Here is a 13,088-nt window from a genome sequence, read left to right as displayed (position 1 = left end):
TGCAACTCTCAGGCTTTGCATGCAGGGATCATTCTTGGCGGACTTGTGGGACCATACAGAATTCTTGGGATTGAACTTGGGTTGGCCACATGCAGGGCAAATGCCCTATGCAATATACTATCACTCTATACTTTCTACTTGCCTTTTCTCAAAATTTCTCTTATACATTATCTTGATTGACATTCTTTTCCATTGATCTCATTATTTCAATGAACACTATTAGGACAGTTGTTTTGAAGTCTCCTTTGGGTACTTTACATGAAAGTCTTTTTAGGGTATTAGTTTTGATCCTTTGGTGTGTGTGAACTTCTCCATCTCCCCTCTATGTACAGTGCTCCAAATTGGTCTGCGTAGAAGTGGGGGTTTGTGTTCAAGAGGAGCTGGGCAGTGGTCAAGTGTATGAGATAGTGATTTGGGGCATTAGTGCATCGGGCTGAAGACAGCTTGGGCAGTCACCAAAAATGTCAAGGTCAGTAGTCACCAGACTACTTTAATTGCATAGACCACACAGGGCTGACACTCCACCTGAAGAAGAGACTCTGAGATGATACTAGGGTTAAGTCACTTGCCTTGCATACAACTGACCTTTTTTTGATCCCTGGAACCACATTTGTTTCACTGAACCATGCCAGGAATGATCCCTGAGCACAGCAAGGTGTGACACAAAGACAAAAACAAATAGGAACCTCTTTTTGTTGGGACTTGGCCTCAGTCCCAGCTAGGAATGGAGCACATACCCAAAGACTGGGAAATTTGGTTGGTCATGGGTTGGCAAGGAAGCACAGCAGGTGGTGCTCCGAGGTTGTGCTCCTGGTACGCCACCCAACCTCCCTGCCCCCTTGACAAATGGTTCTGCTGTGGCAAATCTAAAGGGTATTTTCACTCTGCAGGGGTATAGCTTACTTACTAAAAGTTAAATGTAAAATGGTGGGGCCTGGGGCTCGGATCTGTTTGGGTGCTAGAAGAAAGCACTCTTTTTCTTTTCTTTCTTTCCCTTCTTTCTTTCTTTCTTTCTTTCTTTCTTTCTTTCTTTCTTTCTTTCCTTCCTTCCTTCCTTCCTTCCTTCCTTCCTTCCTTCCTTCCTTCTTTCTTTCTTTCTTTCTTTTCTTTCTTTCGCTTTTTAGGTCACACCTGGCAATGCACAGGGGTTACTCCTGGCTCATGAACTCAGGAATTACTCTTGGCGGTGCTCAAGGGGACCATGTGGGATGCTGGGAATCGAACTCAGGTCGGCTACATGCAAGGCAAACACACTACCTGCTGTGCTATTGCTCTGGCCCCTCTTTTTTTTTTAATTAATTTTTTTTGAGTCACCGTAAGATTCAGAGTTACAAAGCTGATCATGGTTGGGTTTCAGTCATACGGTGTTCCAACTCCCATCTCTCCACCAGTGTACATTTCCCACCATCAATGTCCCCAGTTTCCCTCCTGACATTCTTCTCCCAGCCTGTATCTATGACAGTCACTTTCCTTTTCAGAAAGCACGCTTGATGATGACCTCTCAGTTCCCAGCTAGCTCAGATATTTGCTACAGGTGGATGGAGTTTGCCCAGTTGTACTCACCCAATCCAATTTTTGCCATATTCACTTATCTATGAGTGCAATTTGCTGAACCATTTCAAAGTAAATTGCAGACATCTTGACTCTTCATCCAAGTACTCAACTTGAATATCCTAGACACAAAAAAGTATTCTTTATAACCACAACACCATGGTCCCATCTTAAAAAACCAATTGCCTAATATCAGTAACTATTCAGCCTATATTCAAAGTTTTCATATTATTCTCCAAATGTTTTTTAAACGTCTTCATTTAGTTTTTTATCTAAATTGTTTACAAAACTATTTATAGTTGAGTTTTATTTTTATTTATTTTGGTTTTGGAGTCATTCCTGGCTTTACACTCAGGAATTATTCCTGGAAGTGCTTGAGGGACAATATGGGATGCCAGGGATCAAACCCTGGCCAGAGGTGTGAAAGGCAATCTATCTTCCGTACTATCTTTCCAACCCCTGTAGAGTTGAGTTTTAGACACTTATTCCAGCACCAATCCCACCACCAGTGTCATCCTCCCTCCACAGGGTTCCCATGCTGCCATACCTACCCACCCCTACCCAATCTGCCACCTCGACAGGCATATTTTTAAGTTTGGTTGATGATGTTTAGATCTTTTATTTTCAATGCTGCTGACTCTGTGGTTTGGAAAATTAGCTATACCTCTCCTTTGCACCACTGATGTACTTGATCTCCTTGACCCTGCTCCCCAATGCTTCCTATCTATCTCTTCTTCTCCCTCTCAATTTCTTTTCTTTTCTTTCTTTTTTTTTCTTTTTCGGTCACACCCAGTGACACACAGGGGCTACACCTGGCTTTGCACTCAGGAATCACTCCTGGTGGTACCCAGGGGACCATGTGGGATGCTGGGAATCGAACCTGGGTCAGCTGCGTGCAAGGCAAAAACCGTACCCGCTGTGCTATGGTTCCAGCCCCTCCTCCTCAGTTTCTTACCTTTGCTGCCCTCCTTTCTGTATTCTAGGGCAAAAAGTCACCTAAGCATCTCCTCTTTCAATCATTACATTCCCTTATCCAGTACCACAGATAAGTGAGATCATCCTTGTTTGTCCTTCTTCTGGGCTCCTTCATTTAACATGGTACCTTCCAGTTCCATCAGTATTGCAGAGGATGTCTCTTTTTTAAAATTTCTGTGTGTATTTTACTCAAAACAAAGTTAAAAATATAAATTTAAATGGCCTTTTATAGTTATTATTCCATCCCTGAATGCATTCAAGGGTAATACATTTCCTAATTTACCTTTTCTCATTTAGGAACAGTACTTCTATTTTTTTTTCCAGAGCAGTTGTCTTGAAGAAAATCCCACTTAATTTTTTCTGATTGTTTTCTCATTGGCAATAGCACAGTGGTAGGGAGTTTGTGTTGCATGTGGCACAAATCGAATCATTGTTTCGATTCCTCCGCCCCTCTTGGAGAGCCCGGCAAGCTACCAAGAGTATCTTGCCCGTACGGCAAAGCCTGGCAAGCTCCCTGTGATATATTGGACATGCCAAAACACAGTAACAAGTCTCACAATGGAGACGTTACTGGGCCCACTCGAGCAAATTGATGAACAACGGAAGGACAGTGCTACAGTTTTCTCATTGGATTGTACTAAATATTTAAAAAATAAGTATTTTAATGCAATTATAGACCTATTTGTATTTATGTTATAGAGAGACAGAGGCTGTTTGCTCTCATCTCTTGTATTCTTATCTCTCTCAAAAATTTCAAAGATAAAAAAGATCAAAGATCAAAGGGATGAGTATGGGCTCCAAGACTCAGGATGTTTGTTCTAAAGCTTTTTTTTTTCAATAATCAAAACAAAAGTGAAAGAATAGCATAGATTATAATCTACAACTAAAAAGTCCCTCTTATATTTCTAAGTCAATACTTATAAATTTGACTAATTTTTCAAAATTACCAGCAACTATTGTTTTCAAAATATCTACATATAGAAATGTAACTGTAGGATGGTGAAGACCTACAGTCACTATCTGAAGTCTACAATTGATATTTTGCCATATTTATCACCTGTATCTATCTATCAATCTATCTATGCTTTTCTATTCATCAATATAGTATTTTTGATATTTTCCAATTATAAAGTCATAGTTTATTAAAATATGAATTATAGCGTGAGGTTTATTTTTTCATTTCTCTACAGATAGGTATTCTACTTTTTGGTGATTTCAATGCTAAAATGAGCATTCTTGTATTTATATTTATAACTAAGTATATGCTTTAATTATGCTTTTACTTTAGCGAAATAAATTGCTGAAATGAAATGATAATTTTAAAGGATATACCGCATTTAGAAGATGTGGTTTGATCACTTTCCTCTATACTACCACTTTCAGAGTTTGGGGTGACCTGTGTTTCTCTTATTTTAACTAATTAGAGCTAAAAATGTGGACTTAACATAAACACAGAATTCCCAGTATGCATGCTTGATGAAAACAATGTCTATCTCCCCCACTCCCCCCACCTTGTTCCTAGTGTTTAAAATTTACTACTATCTGTTGAAATTACTCATCCAATTAATTCCAACTCAAAGGGTACCAGATGCATACTGTCTTTCTGAATTTTCTGGTAGTATTTCTGCCTCCTCATCTTCTCAACACTACGTGGTGTGTGTGTGTGTGTGTGTGTGTGTGTGTGTGTGTGTGTGTGTATGTAAGAGAGAGAGAGAGAGTTTGTATGGCCTCCACAATCCCTACTGTGTATTGTGCCTTCTCCAAGTGCTGTGTGTGTGTGTTTGTGCGTGTAAGGGTGCATATGTGTGTTCTTACGTGTGTGTGTGTGTGTGTAAGGGTGTATATGTGCATTCTTGCACATGTGCATCACAGAGCCAGGCTGAATAGACATACATCCCATTCTACCTTTGAAACCTCTATTTGCCTAGCAAAATCATTTGTACACAATAAATATTTTTTATTGAATGAATTAAAGAACTCCAGAAAATCATAAAGGTAAAGGCCCTCCCGTTGATTGTCGATTTGCTCGAGCGGGCCCAGTAACGTCTCCATTGGAGACTTTGTTGTTACTGTTCGAATACTCTCGGTAGCTTGCCGGGCTCTCCGAGAGGGGCGGAGGAATCGAACTCGGGTCGGCCATGTTGGTCGCTTGTAAGGCGAACGCCCTACCCGCTGTGCTATCACTCCAGCCCCCAGAAAATCATACAGTGGCCAAATACTGGGAGTCTTTGGATGTCAGGCCCAAGAGCCTGTAGTACAATTAGTATCTGTTCAGAATCCATAGAAAATTGGTTGAGGTTGGGAAAGAAAAGACTAGAGCTAAGGCAGGGAAACAGTAAAGATGCTCAGATTAGACCTAGGAAGGAAACAGAACAGACACATAAACAATTCTTGGGGGGTTGAAGACCTAGTGTTAGTGTAGTTGCCTTAGGATAGTTGTAGTAATCCTGAGCTTCTGCAATATTTTGCTCTATTTTAATATTTTTGCTTATGGTAGAAAAATTAGAAAATCTAGATGAACAAGATATTAATTCTCAATAAAATTTTGTCATACTGGTAATAATCACCAGTCATGATAAATGTGATATAGATATTTTCATACCTTTTTCTATGCATATGTATATAAAATGTTTTAATATATAATGAAAATATATAATTTTCTTTGCATGTTAAATGTTTGTCATATGAACTTTTATGTGAGTAGATACCATTTATCTTCAACATGAATCTTTTGAGAACCAGGAAAAGAATAAATATCCACCATAAGTATTAAATGAGCACAAGAATTATAATTGTTAAATAATCTTATGTGGAGATTTTAATACTTACTAATTCATAAGGCAAATAAAGATAATCTGCTGTAAGATCTCTATATCCAATGTTCTTATTTTTGCTTTATCTTATTACCACTCAAAGAAATAAGAATTTAAAATATGCCAATAAGGCTCCTTGAGATGCTTAATTGATGAGAACAATATTTAGATATCTTCTTAAGCAGTGACTTATAAACATGGCACTGATTTACAGTAAATTAATCATCTTTAAAACATTGGGACATCTGACCAAGAGGACTATTTACCAAGCAAATGTCACCTTCTTCCCTTCCCAGATTGTAGAGGCAAGAAAAGCAAACTAATGCTGAGAATGTTAATTTATTTGACAATCGGATCTTTAATTCATTTAGGGAATCTCTCAGCATGTGCAGCTTTGTAAACTCAGCACCTGTGCTGGCGTCCACTGTGCCTGGCACAAAACAGATGAGCAACAGGCATTTTTCAAATAAGCAAACAGGTTGTAAGGAGCATAAATACATTAATCATATTCTTTATTTAATATTCCTTTGCCAAGTGATGCAGATAATTAATAATCATTAGCCACTTCTTTGCTACCCATAATAACTGTGTGTAGTTTTGCATAGGAGAAGAATACATTTGCTGGAAAAATAAATTAAGCAGTATTTTTTTCCTTTCTTCACAGTTCTGACTTCACTCTGTGATAAACAGTGAAGCAGAATCACTGAATTTTATCTCCATCCTCATAAAGGAAAGGACCATAGGAAAGGGAAGTCATAAATATTGTTCATTCCCAGGGGCAAGGGGTACGTGTAACTGCGTAAAGGTGAGGCTCATCTGTGTACATCTTTCAAAGACGAGCCTGGTTCCCTAGGTCAAAGGCTACTGTAATGAGCACACTCTTCCAGTAGATGGCACAATTTCCTTCTTCAGCGATTTGAAGATTTGCCTCAAGGCTGGTTTTTTGGGTTTAGTTTTACTATTCCTATAGTAAACTTAAGGCGACAATAAATAAGTCAATGAAACTGATGTTTACCTCTCTTTATAAAAAAAGAAAAGTAGGGGCTTTCAAAAGCTTTTCAAAAGCTCCCGATGGGGATTCTTATTCTTTGGCTGTAGTTGATAGCAAGGTCTACTGGGGCATTGTGTTCCAACTCTACTTTCACTTAGTGCTGGAAGTTAAAACGATCAAATCGTTGGTAACAATGTCCTGGAAAAAGTCGCGTGTCAAGCTTTTCTGCCAATTGTAGTAAAACAAAGCAAGCAAAAAATATTAACCAGCATTCTTTTCTAAATAGGGTAAAATATTCATTAAGTTATGCACATGCTTTTCCTGACTGTCTAATAACGTACCTAACAAAAATATTCGCACACCCCATTTTAAAGGTAACACCTACTTTTTTTGCAGCTCTGTAAGACCTTTCAATACCTCAACAGCTGGTTAGGTGCACATGTCTGACACGAACGAGGCGGTGGAACTGGAAGGAAGAAACGGTACAGATTCCAGGGACATATGCTTGAATGGAAAGACGGTGTGTGTAATTAGTGGAATATCTCAGATCCTGTGCTTTATACCTTCAAAATTACGGTATTAGCGAGAGTGATGGATAGAGGCCGGTCTAAAAAAAAAAGCATGTTATTTCGCAGATTTCTCAGCAAACTGTTATTAACAGAGCCTGTTCAGTGGAGAAAATATTCGAGGTCATTAAGTTCTCCTGAGACTCTTCAACTCAGGTAGCAGGGGCCGCGATGTGGAGGTTTGGGGGATTTTCAGCCAAATCTTCTCCGACCAAAGCTCAGGTCTCCACCCATCCCTCTCCTGCCGCTGCTCAAGTTGCCCCGCAGCCCGGGCCTGCCTCGGCCCTGCGAGTCCCACGTGCAGGTACAGGCGGCGGGGCCCGGCGACCCGGCGTGCTGACAGGTGGCCTCGCCCTCCTCCGGCCGCGCAGGGCAGCGCTCGCCTTGGCTCCAGACCCGCAGCCCAGTGCGCGCGGCGCCAGGCACAGTCCCCCCCGAGGTCAGCCCAGAAGTTGGGCGCCGTGACCCGGGCACAGCGACCACCGAGAGGGGCGCGGAGCGAGCAAATCCGGAACCCGGCCTGGGCGAGGGGTGGGTGAGCCGGACAGGCAGTGTTCCAGCTCCCGGGACAACAAGCGCTGCAGAGCGCCGGGCGTCCAGGCACCCTCCGCCACTCTCCGTGTCCACGCGCCTGTCCTCCAGCAGCCGTGACCCCTTCCCCCACCCCCCCTTACCCCCACGTCCCCGCTCCGTAACGGACCCACTCCCAGAGCGCAGCCGGACGGAGGGGTCACCCGAGTCGGCGAACCCCATTCCCAAGGACGAGCAGCCGACGGCAGCGCCGCCCCTGGTCAAGCGCCCTGCGGGTCCACTCGGGCCCGCGCGCTGGAGGCCCCCTTCCAAAACACGCCAGCGGTGGCCGCAAGGAATCCACTCGGACCCCTCCCCTTCCCCAAACTTCTTCCCTCCGCCCCGCCGTTCCTCTGCGCCATCCGGCCCCTCCCTCCCCGACCCCCTCCCCTGTCTGGTCCCCACTTAGGAATCCGCCCCCTCCCCCCTCGGCCGCCGCGGGCCGGGCCCGGGGATCCTCCCCCTGACTCCCCCCCAGCGTGCCGCCGCCGCCCGGGTTCCTCTCCCCCCCGCTCCGGCGCTCCCTGCCAAGCCCATGATGTAATGGTGTATGTTAATCAGTAGCATGTGGGGAGCTCCGGCTCTGGCGGCTCAGTCCTCCGCCAGCCGACACCGGAGGCGGCAGCAGCGGCGGCACCCGCGACCCCGACCCGCAGCGCCGCACTCTCCCCGCGCCGCCCGCCCCGACAGCATGGCCCGCGGCCCGCGCTCCGGCCGTCCGCAGCCTCGCTGAGAGCCGCCGCGGTCGTGGGGCCGCGCGTGGGACCCCCGAGCCGCGGGGATGAGCCGCATCGAGGTGAGCGGGGGGCGGGGGGGTCCCTTCTTCCTTCCTAGGGTTGGCCACCGGGTTCTCTCTCCCGGGGAACCCTCCCCCCTCCGTTTGGAGAAGTTCTGGGAGCTGGGAAGCGCGATGCTGGGAGAGAGCCGGCCCCCTCGAGGGCTGAGCTACTGGGCTCTGCTCTCGGCACCGGGATGGGGACTGGGGTATGTGTGTTGGGGGGGGAGCTCCCGAAGCCGAACTTTCTTTTTTGGCGGTCGTTGGGGGGCGTGTGCCGCCGGCGGCGCTGAGCCGCAGTCCCGGAGGAACCGCCCTGCTGGGGGGTGTGTGGGGGCGCAGCGCGGCGGACTCGGGCTGGTCCCGCGTGCGGCGTGCGCCCGGGGCCGCGCCGCCTTCGGCCTGGAACTCGTCGGGCCGGGCAGACGCGGCAGCGGAGGCAGGATGTGTGAAGCTTACACGCGTGTCCACACACACACACACGCACACGCACACGCACACCAGCACCCGCACCCGCGCGCACTACACCCCGTCGCTCTGGGCAGGCCCTAGGAGACTACCGGGTGGTCTGCGTGGCACTGCGCGGTGCGGGGGAGCCGGGGCTCCGGCAGCGCCTCCGCCCGCCGAGCTCCGAGCTTTGGGTGGGGAGAGTTTATTTTTGTCTCGAGCTGCTGCCGCGGCTGCTCACGGCCTAAATCCAGAGGGGCGCCTGGCGGTGGAGATGCTGGCTGTTGCTGTAGATGGAGCTGCAGCCACTCGGCTGCTTCTCCGGGAGGAGGAGGAGGAGGAGGAGGAGGAGGAGGACGAGGAGGAGGAGGAGGAGGTGGAGGTGGAGGAGAAGGAGGAGGGGGAGGTGGTGATGGTGGTGGAGGAGGAGGAGGAGGAGGTGGAGGAGGAGGAGGAGGAGGAGGAGGAGGAGGAGGAAGGAACTCGCGCTGCTGCCGCCTCCGCCTCTGCTTTGCATTAGACCCCCACCCCCCACCCCTGCGCCCCTTCGCAGCCGCATTGCAAGTTTTCTGCGCGAGGAAAATCTGTTGCTGGTGTTGGTGTACGCAGGCACAGCCCCCGAGGCCACCCCGGGTGGGGCGTTTGGGGGAGCACCAGCCCTTCCTGGCGGTAGCAACAGGAAGCCGTGGGGGGTGTCTCCTAGCATACCTGAGAGAGAAGGCTTCTTGCCATCTCCATAACGGCAACTAAGCTCATCTTCCGCATCTGAGCGCGGAGGGGCGGCCGGGATTTGGGGGGGGGGGTCCCTCCTCCCCCCCATGCACTCGTTTCCAGGGTGCGCTTCCTCCCTGGCCGAGGTCTCACTGCAGCCCTTTCTCTCCTTCCAGTGGTGATCGCCGCTCGGGAATGCGGGCGTGAAGGGTCCGAGCTGCCGCCCAGCGGGGAAAGAGACCCCGGGACGCCGGAAATCACCATCCCGAAGCTGCGAGAAGGGAGGGGGCAAGAGACCAGTCTTCATCCAGTTTGTGTGCCTTGGGAGGATTTTTTTCCCCCTCTTCAGAATCATTATTATTTAAAAAATTAAGGAAAAAGAAAGAAAAGAAAAAGAAAAAAAAAGAAAGAAAAAAACATCACCGCGCTACTGCCCGTCTGCCTGTCACCATCTCGGGGCGCGCAGCTAGAAGCACCCGCACGTCTCTGAACCCCGGCGGAGAGGCGGGAGCCCAGGCGTACCTGCAGCGTCCGGGCGACAGAGCCACCTTGGAAGCTGATTGTGGCTCCGGCGGCCGCGAGGCTGCGGCTCCGCCAAACTTTGGGGCGGGCGGGGCGGACTGGGACAGCGAGGGGGCCTTGTAGACTGAGGGCCGCCCCCTAACCATGATGTTTCGCGACCAGGTCGGGGTGCTGGCCGGTTGGTTTAAGGGCTGGAACGAGTGCGAGCAGACTGTTGCGCTGCTGTCGCTGCTCAAGCGCGTGAGCCAGACCCAGGCCCGCTTCCTCCAGCTCTGCCTGGAGCACTCGCTGGCCGACTGCGCCGAGCTGCACGTCCTGGAAGGCGAGGCTAACAGCCCCGGTAAGTGCGCAGCCGCTGCTGTCCCGCCCGGTCCCCCTCCCCACCACCCTCTCCCCGAGGGGCCCCCTCCAGCATCCCCCTCCCCCAGCACCCCCTTTTCAAACCCTGCCTCCCAGCCCGGCCCGGGCACCGCCCCCGACGACGTTGCTCTGCTGGGACTCAAATCGAGCTGCCCCAGGCCCTTGGCATGCCAGCCCACCAGTGCCTCCCCCCTACTGTCACCCTCTAGCCCCCGCCGCCCACGTACCTCCGCTAGCTGCTTTGGGTCTTTGCCCACTGTCAGCTTCTTCCGTCCATTCCGTGTGGTAGCTACGGTAGCATGAATGATTGATTTTTCTCTCATGCAGTTTCCTGGGAAATAAGTAAGTCAGGTCACGTAGAGTCTGGATTTTCTGGGCTTTTTCCCCCGCCCTCCTCCTTTTGGGCAACGTGGCTCTCTGGATTTCAGCAACACACGAAGAAGCCCGGGACTGCCCTTCAGATGCCAAGCTTTGAGGAGGCTGTATGAGGAATATATGAACGTTCTATTGAATTCCAACTACCGCCCCCCCCCCCCCACACACACCTCCCTGTGGTTATTCCCGTGTTTTTTTTTTTTTCCCCAGAGCTCTTTCAGAATACTATGTAGGTGATGCTACAGACTATTAAAATGTTTGCAGTGGGTTCGCTGGGTGATTGTGAAGCCAGTAATGATGCGGTCTGTGGCTGGCATTTGGAGAAGGGAGAATTCCGGGACCCTGGATGCTTTTTGTTAGGAAACTTTACTGTCTATAACAACTGCTTCTTGTTACCCCAAGACTCCTTGCTAACGGTAGTAAAAAGTGAAGACACTGACAGACAGGCTCAGCAGTTTGTTGGGAGTGTGGTGGTGATGGGGTGAAAGCCTGAGAGGCTAGCCGCGAGGCTGAAGGAGGGGTCTGTAGGTTGTGATTTTGGAAAGGGGAGGTTCTTTCCTTGGTGCTGCTGCAGCAGGCATGAACAGAGCGCCCACTGTTCAGGCAGAGGAAGAATGTAGGGTCCTCCCCCAGCTGTTCCCGGGTAGCTGCTCCTCCACCCCACACCCAAGGCTTCAGGATTCAGCAGGGGTCTTTGGATGACAAGGTTCAATCCAAGGCAGGCAGGCCTGGGAGACCTATGAGTCAGTGGGCCTGCCCTGAGCAAGAAGAGGGCTGGCCTCCACCTCACTCCTCCCTGGCAGCGGTGCTCAAGAGGCCCAAAACACTGGGATGGGATGTTTCCATATATAGAATCCCAGGCTGGAAGTGACCGCTGGAAATCCTCGCATTCCATTTCCTGACCAGACGAAACTGCACCCAGAGGATCTTAAGCTGCCAAGTATGGAGGGCCACTGGGGGAGAGTCTGCAGGCCCGCCTACCCCTACACCCTCCCCCCACTCCCGGAATTCAGCTTGAGCCCAACTGTCTGGACCCGGTGCTCATAGGGTGCATGTGGCAGGGCCCCCTTCTGTTCAGTTCCGTGTTTATAAATAGTCGGAGGACCAGGCAGCAGAGATAGGAGCACCACGACTCTCTCCCTCTTCCCTCCTCAGTGTGGCTGGGTAGCCTGTCCACCTGCTGGCTTTCACTTCCTTAGGTTTGACAAACAAGGTTACATAAACTGTGTTTCATACAGTGCGAAGGGCTTATGTGCTCCCTGGTAATGTATCTTGAATGCTCGACTCCTGTGTATATACAGGAACTGTTAAGAATGATGACAATTCATCTTTAGGTTGCATTAATGTTAGAGCAACATTTTTTCCCATATGAGTAAGAGAGATGCCTTTCCCCAGTAGAGCAGCAGTCAGTTTTAAGAAGTGGAGTAATTACGTGTGTGACATTAAAGAGAGGTGCTTCGTTGAAAAAACCTGTCATTGAATCAGGCAAGAAAAAGTTGAGTTGTGAATTTTCAAACATCATTTCTTTGGGGGGGAGGGCGCTAAGCTTCTTGGTTGAAAACCTTACCTGTTCATGCTGTGAAATATGCACAAGAATGATGTGGAGAGCCATTATGTAAAATAAGGGACCGTCTCCCAGACTCTGACTAATCTTCCAACCTGGACATTTTGCTTGGAACCTTGGAAACTGTTCTTCTTGCTCTATTGTGTCACCAGGACAAAAACTGATTAGTGAGGTTGGGAATGATTCACTTCTGTTGTGTGTGAGGGAGTGGGAAGGAGGGGGCTGCTTTTAAGATCATCAAGCGATGGTTGGGTCCTGCATCCTGTGGGGCTAACCTGAGGTTTTCTTCCATGTCTGGGCAAGAACCAAAAAGGAAAAAAAATTCCCATTCAGCAACAAGAATAGAGAGTAGAAAAGCTGGGAGAATACATTAGCCTCTATATCAGAACATGCATTTAATTTAGACTAAACTCCTAACTTAAAAAAAAATAGGCTCTTTGGGTCACATCGGCGATGCTCAGGGGTTACACCTCATTCTGCACTCAGGAATTACTCCTGGCATTGCTTGGGGAACATATGGGATGCCGGGGATCGAGCCCAGGTCGGCCGTGTGCAAGGCTAATGCTCTACCTGCTGTACTATTGCTACAGCCCCACTTTTCTTTTTCCTTTTTTCTTTTTTGATTGAGGTTGCTGTAACAAACAGGGAAAAGTGACCATTGACAACTTGGAAGCCAGGAGACAGGAAATGATAACTTTAGACACAGGAATTGGCAGCAATAACCCTTGGCTTGGGAGTATTAGGGAAGGAACCCTCAATCAACTCAGTACATGGTTCTGTACTAAATCTATAGTCCCTATTTGCAATACATTAACATGAAATGTTTTTTTTAAGAATATATTCTAAAATAGTTTTTGAAGAGAGAAAT

At 48.5% G+C, this 13,088-nt stretch overlaps 1 protein-coding gene across 4 annotated transcripts in view; it reads left to right on the top strand.

Annotated features, from left to right (window-relative positions):
• The first annotated feature begins 7,922 nt into the window (after positions 1–7,922).
• SAMD4A (sterile alpha motif domain containing 4A) overlaps positions 7,923–13,088 on the top strand; it is a 243,956-nt gene continuing 238,790 nt past the window's right edge. The window contains exons 1-2 of one of the 4 annotated variants that reach the window (XM_056134246.1): positions 7,923–8,262; positions 9,576–10,261. In XM_056134246.1, the coding sequence (XP_055990221.1) occupies positions 10,066–10,261 (196 nt within the window). In that variant the 5' untranslated portion in view covers positions 7,923–8,262; positions 9,576–10,065. Of the gene's footprint in view, positions 8,263–8,809; positions 8,883–9,210; positions 9,290–9,575; positions 10,262–13,088 lie in introns of those variants that run through there. The other 3 variants (XM_056134249.1, XM_056134247.1, XM_056134248.1) reach the window with 3 other exon arrangements.

This window comes from Sorex fumeus, unplaced genomic scaffold (genome assembly GCF_029834395.1).
Source record: "Sorex fumeus unplaced genomic scaffold, SorFum_2.1 ptg000098l, whole genome shotgun sequence".
NCBI lineage: Eukaryota > Metazoa > Chordata > Mammalia > Eulipotyphla > Soricidae > Sorex > Sorex fumeus.
Note: the sequence above shows the minus strand (reverse complement) of the source record. Positions and strands in the feature narration are given on the sequence as shown.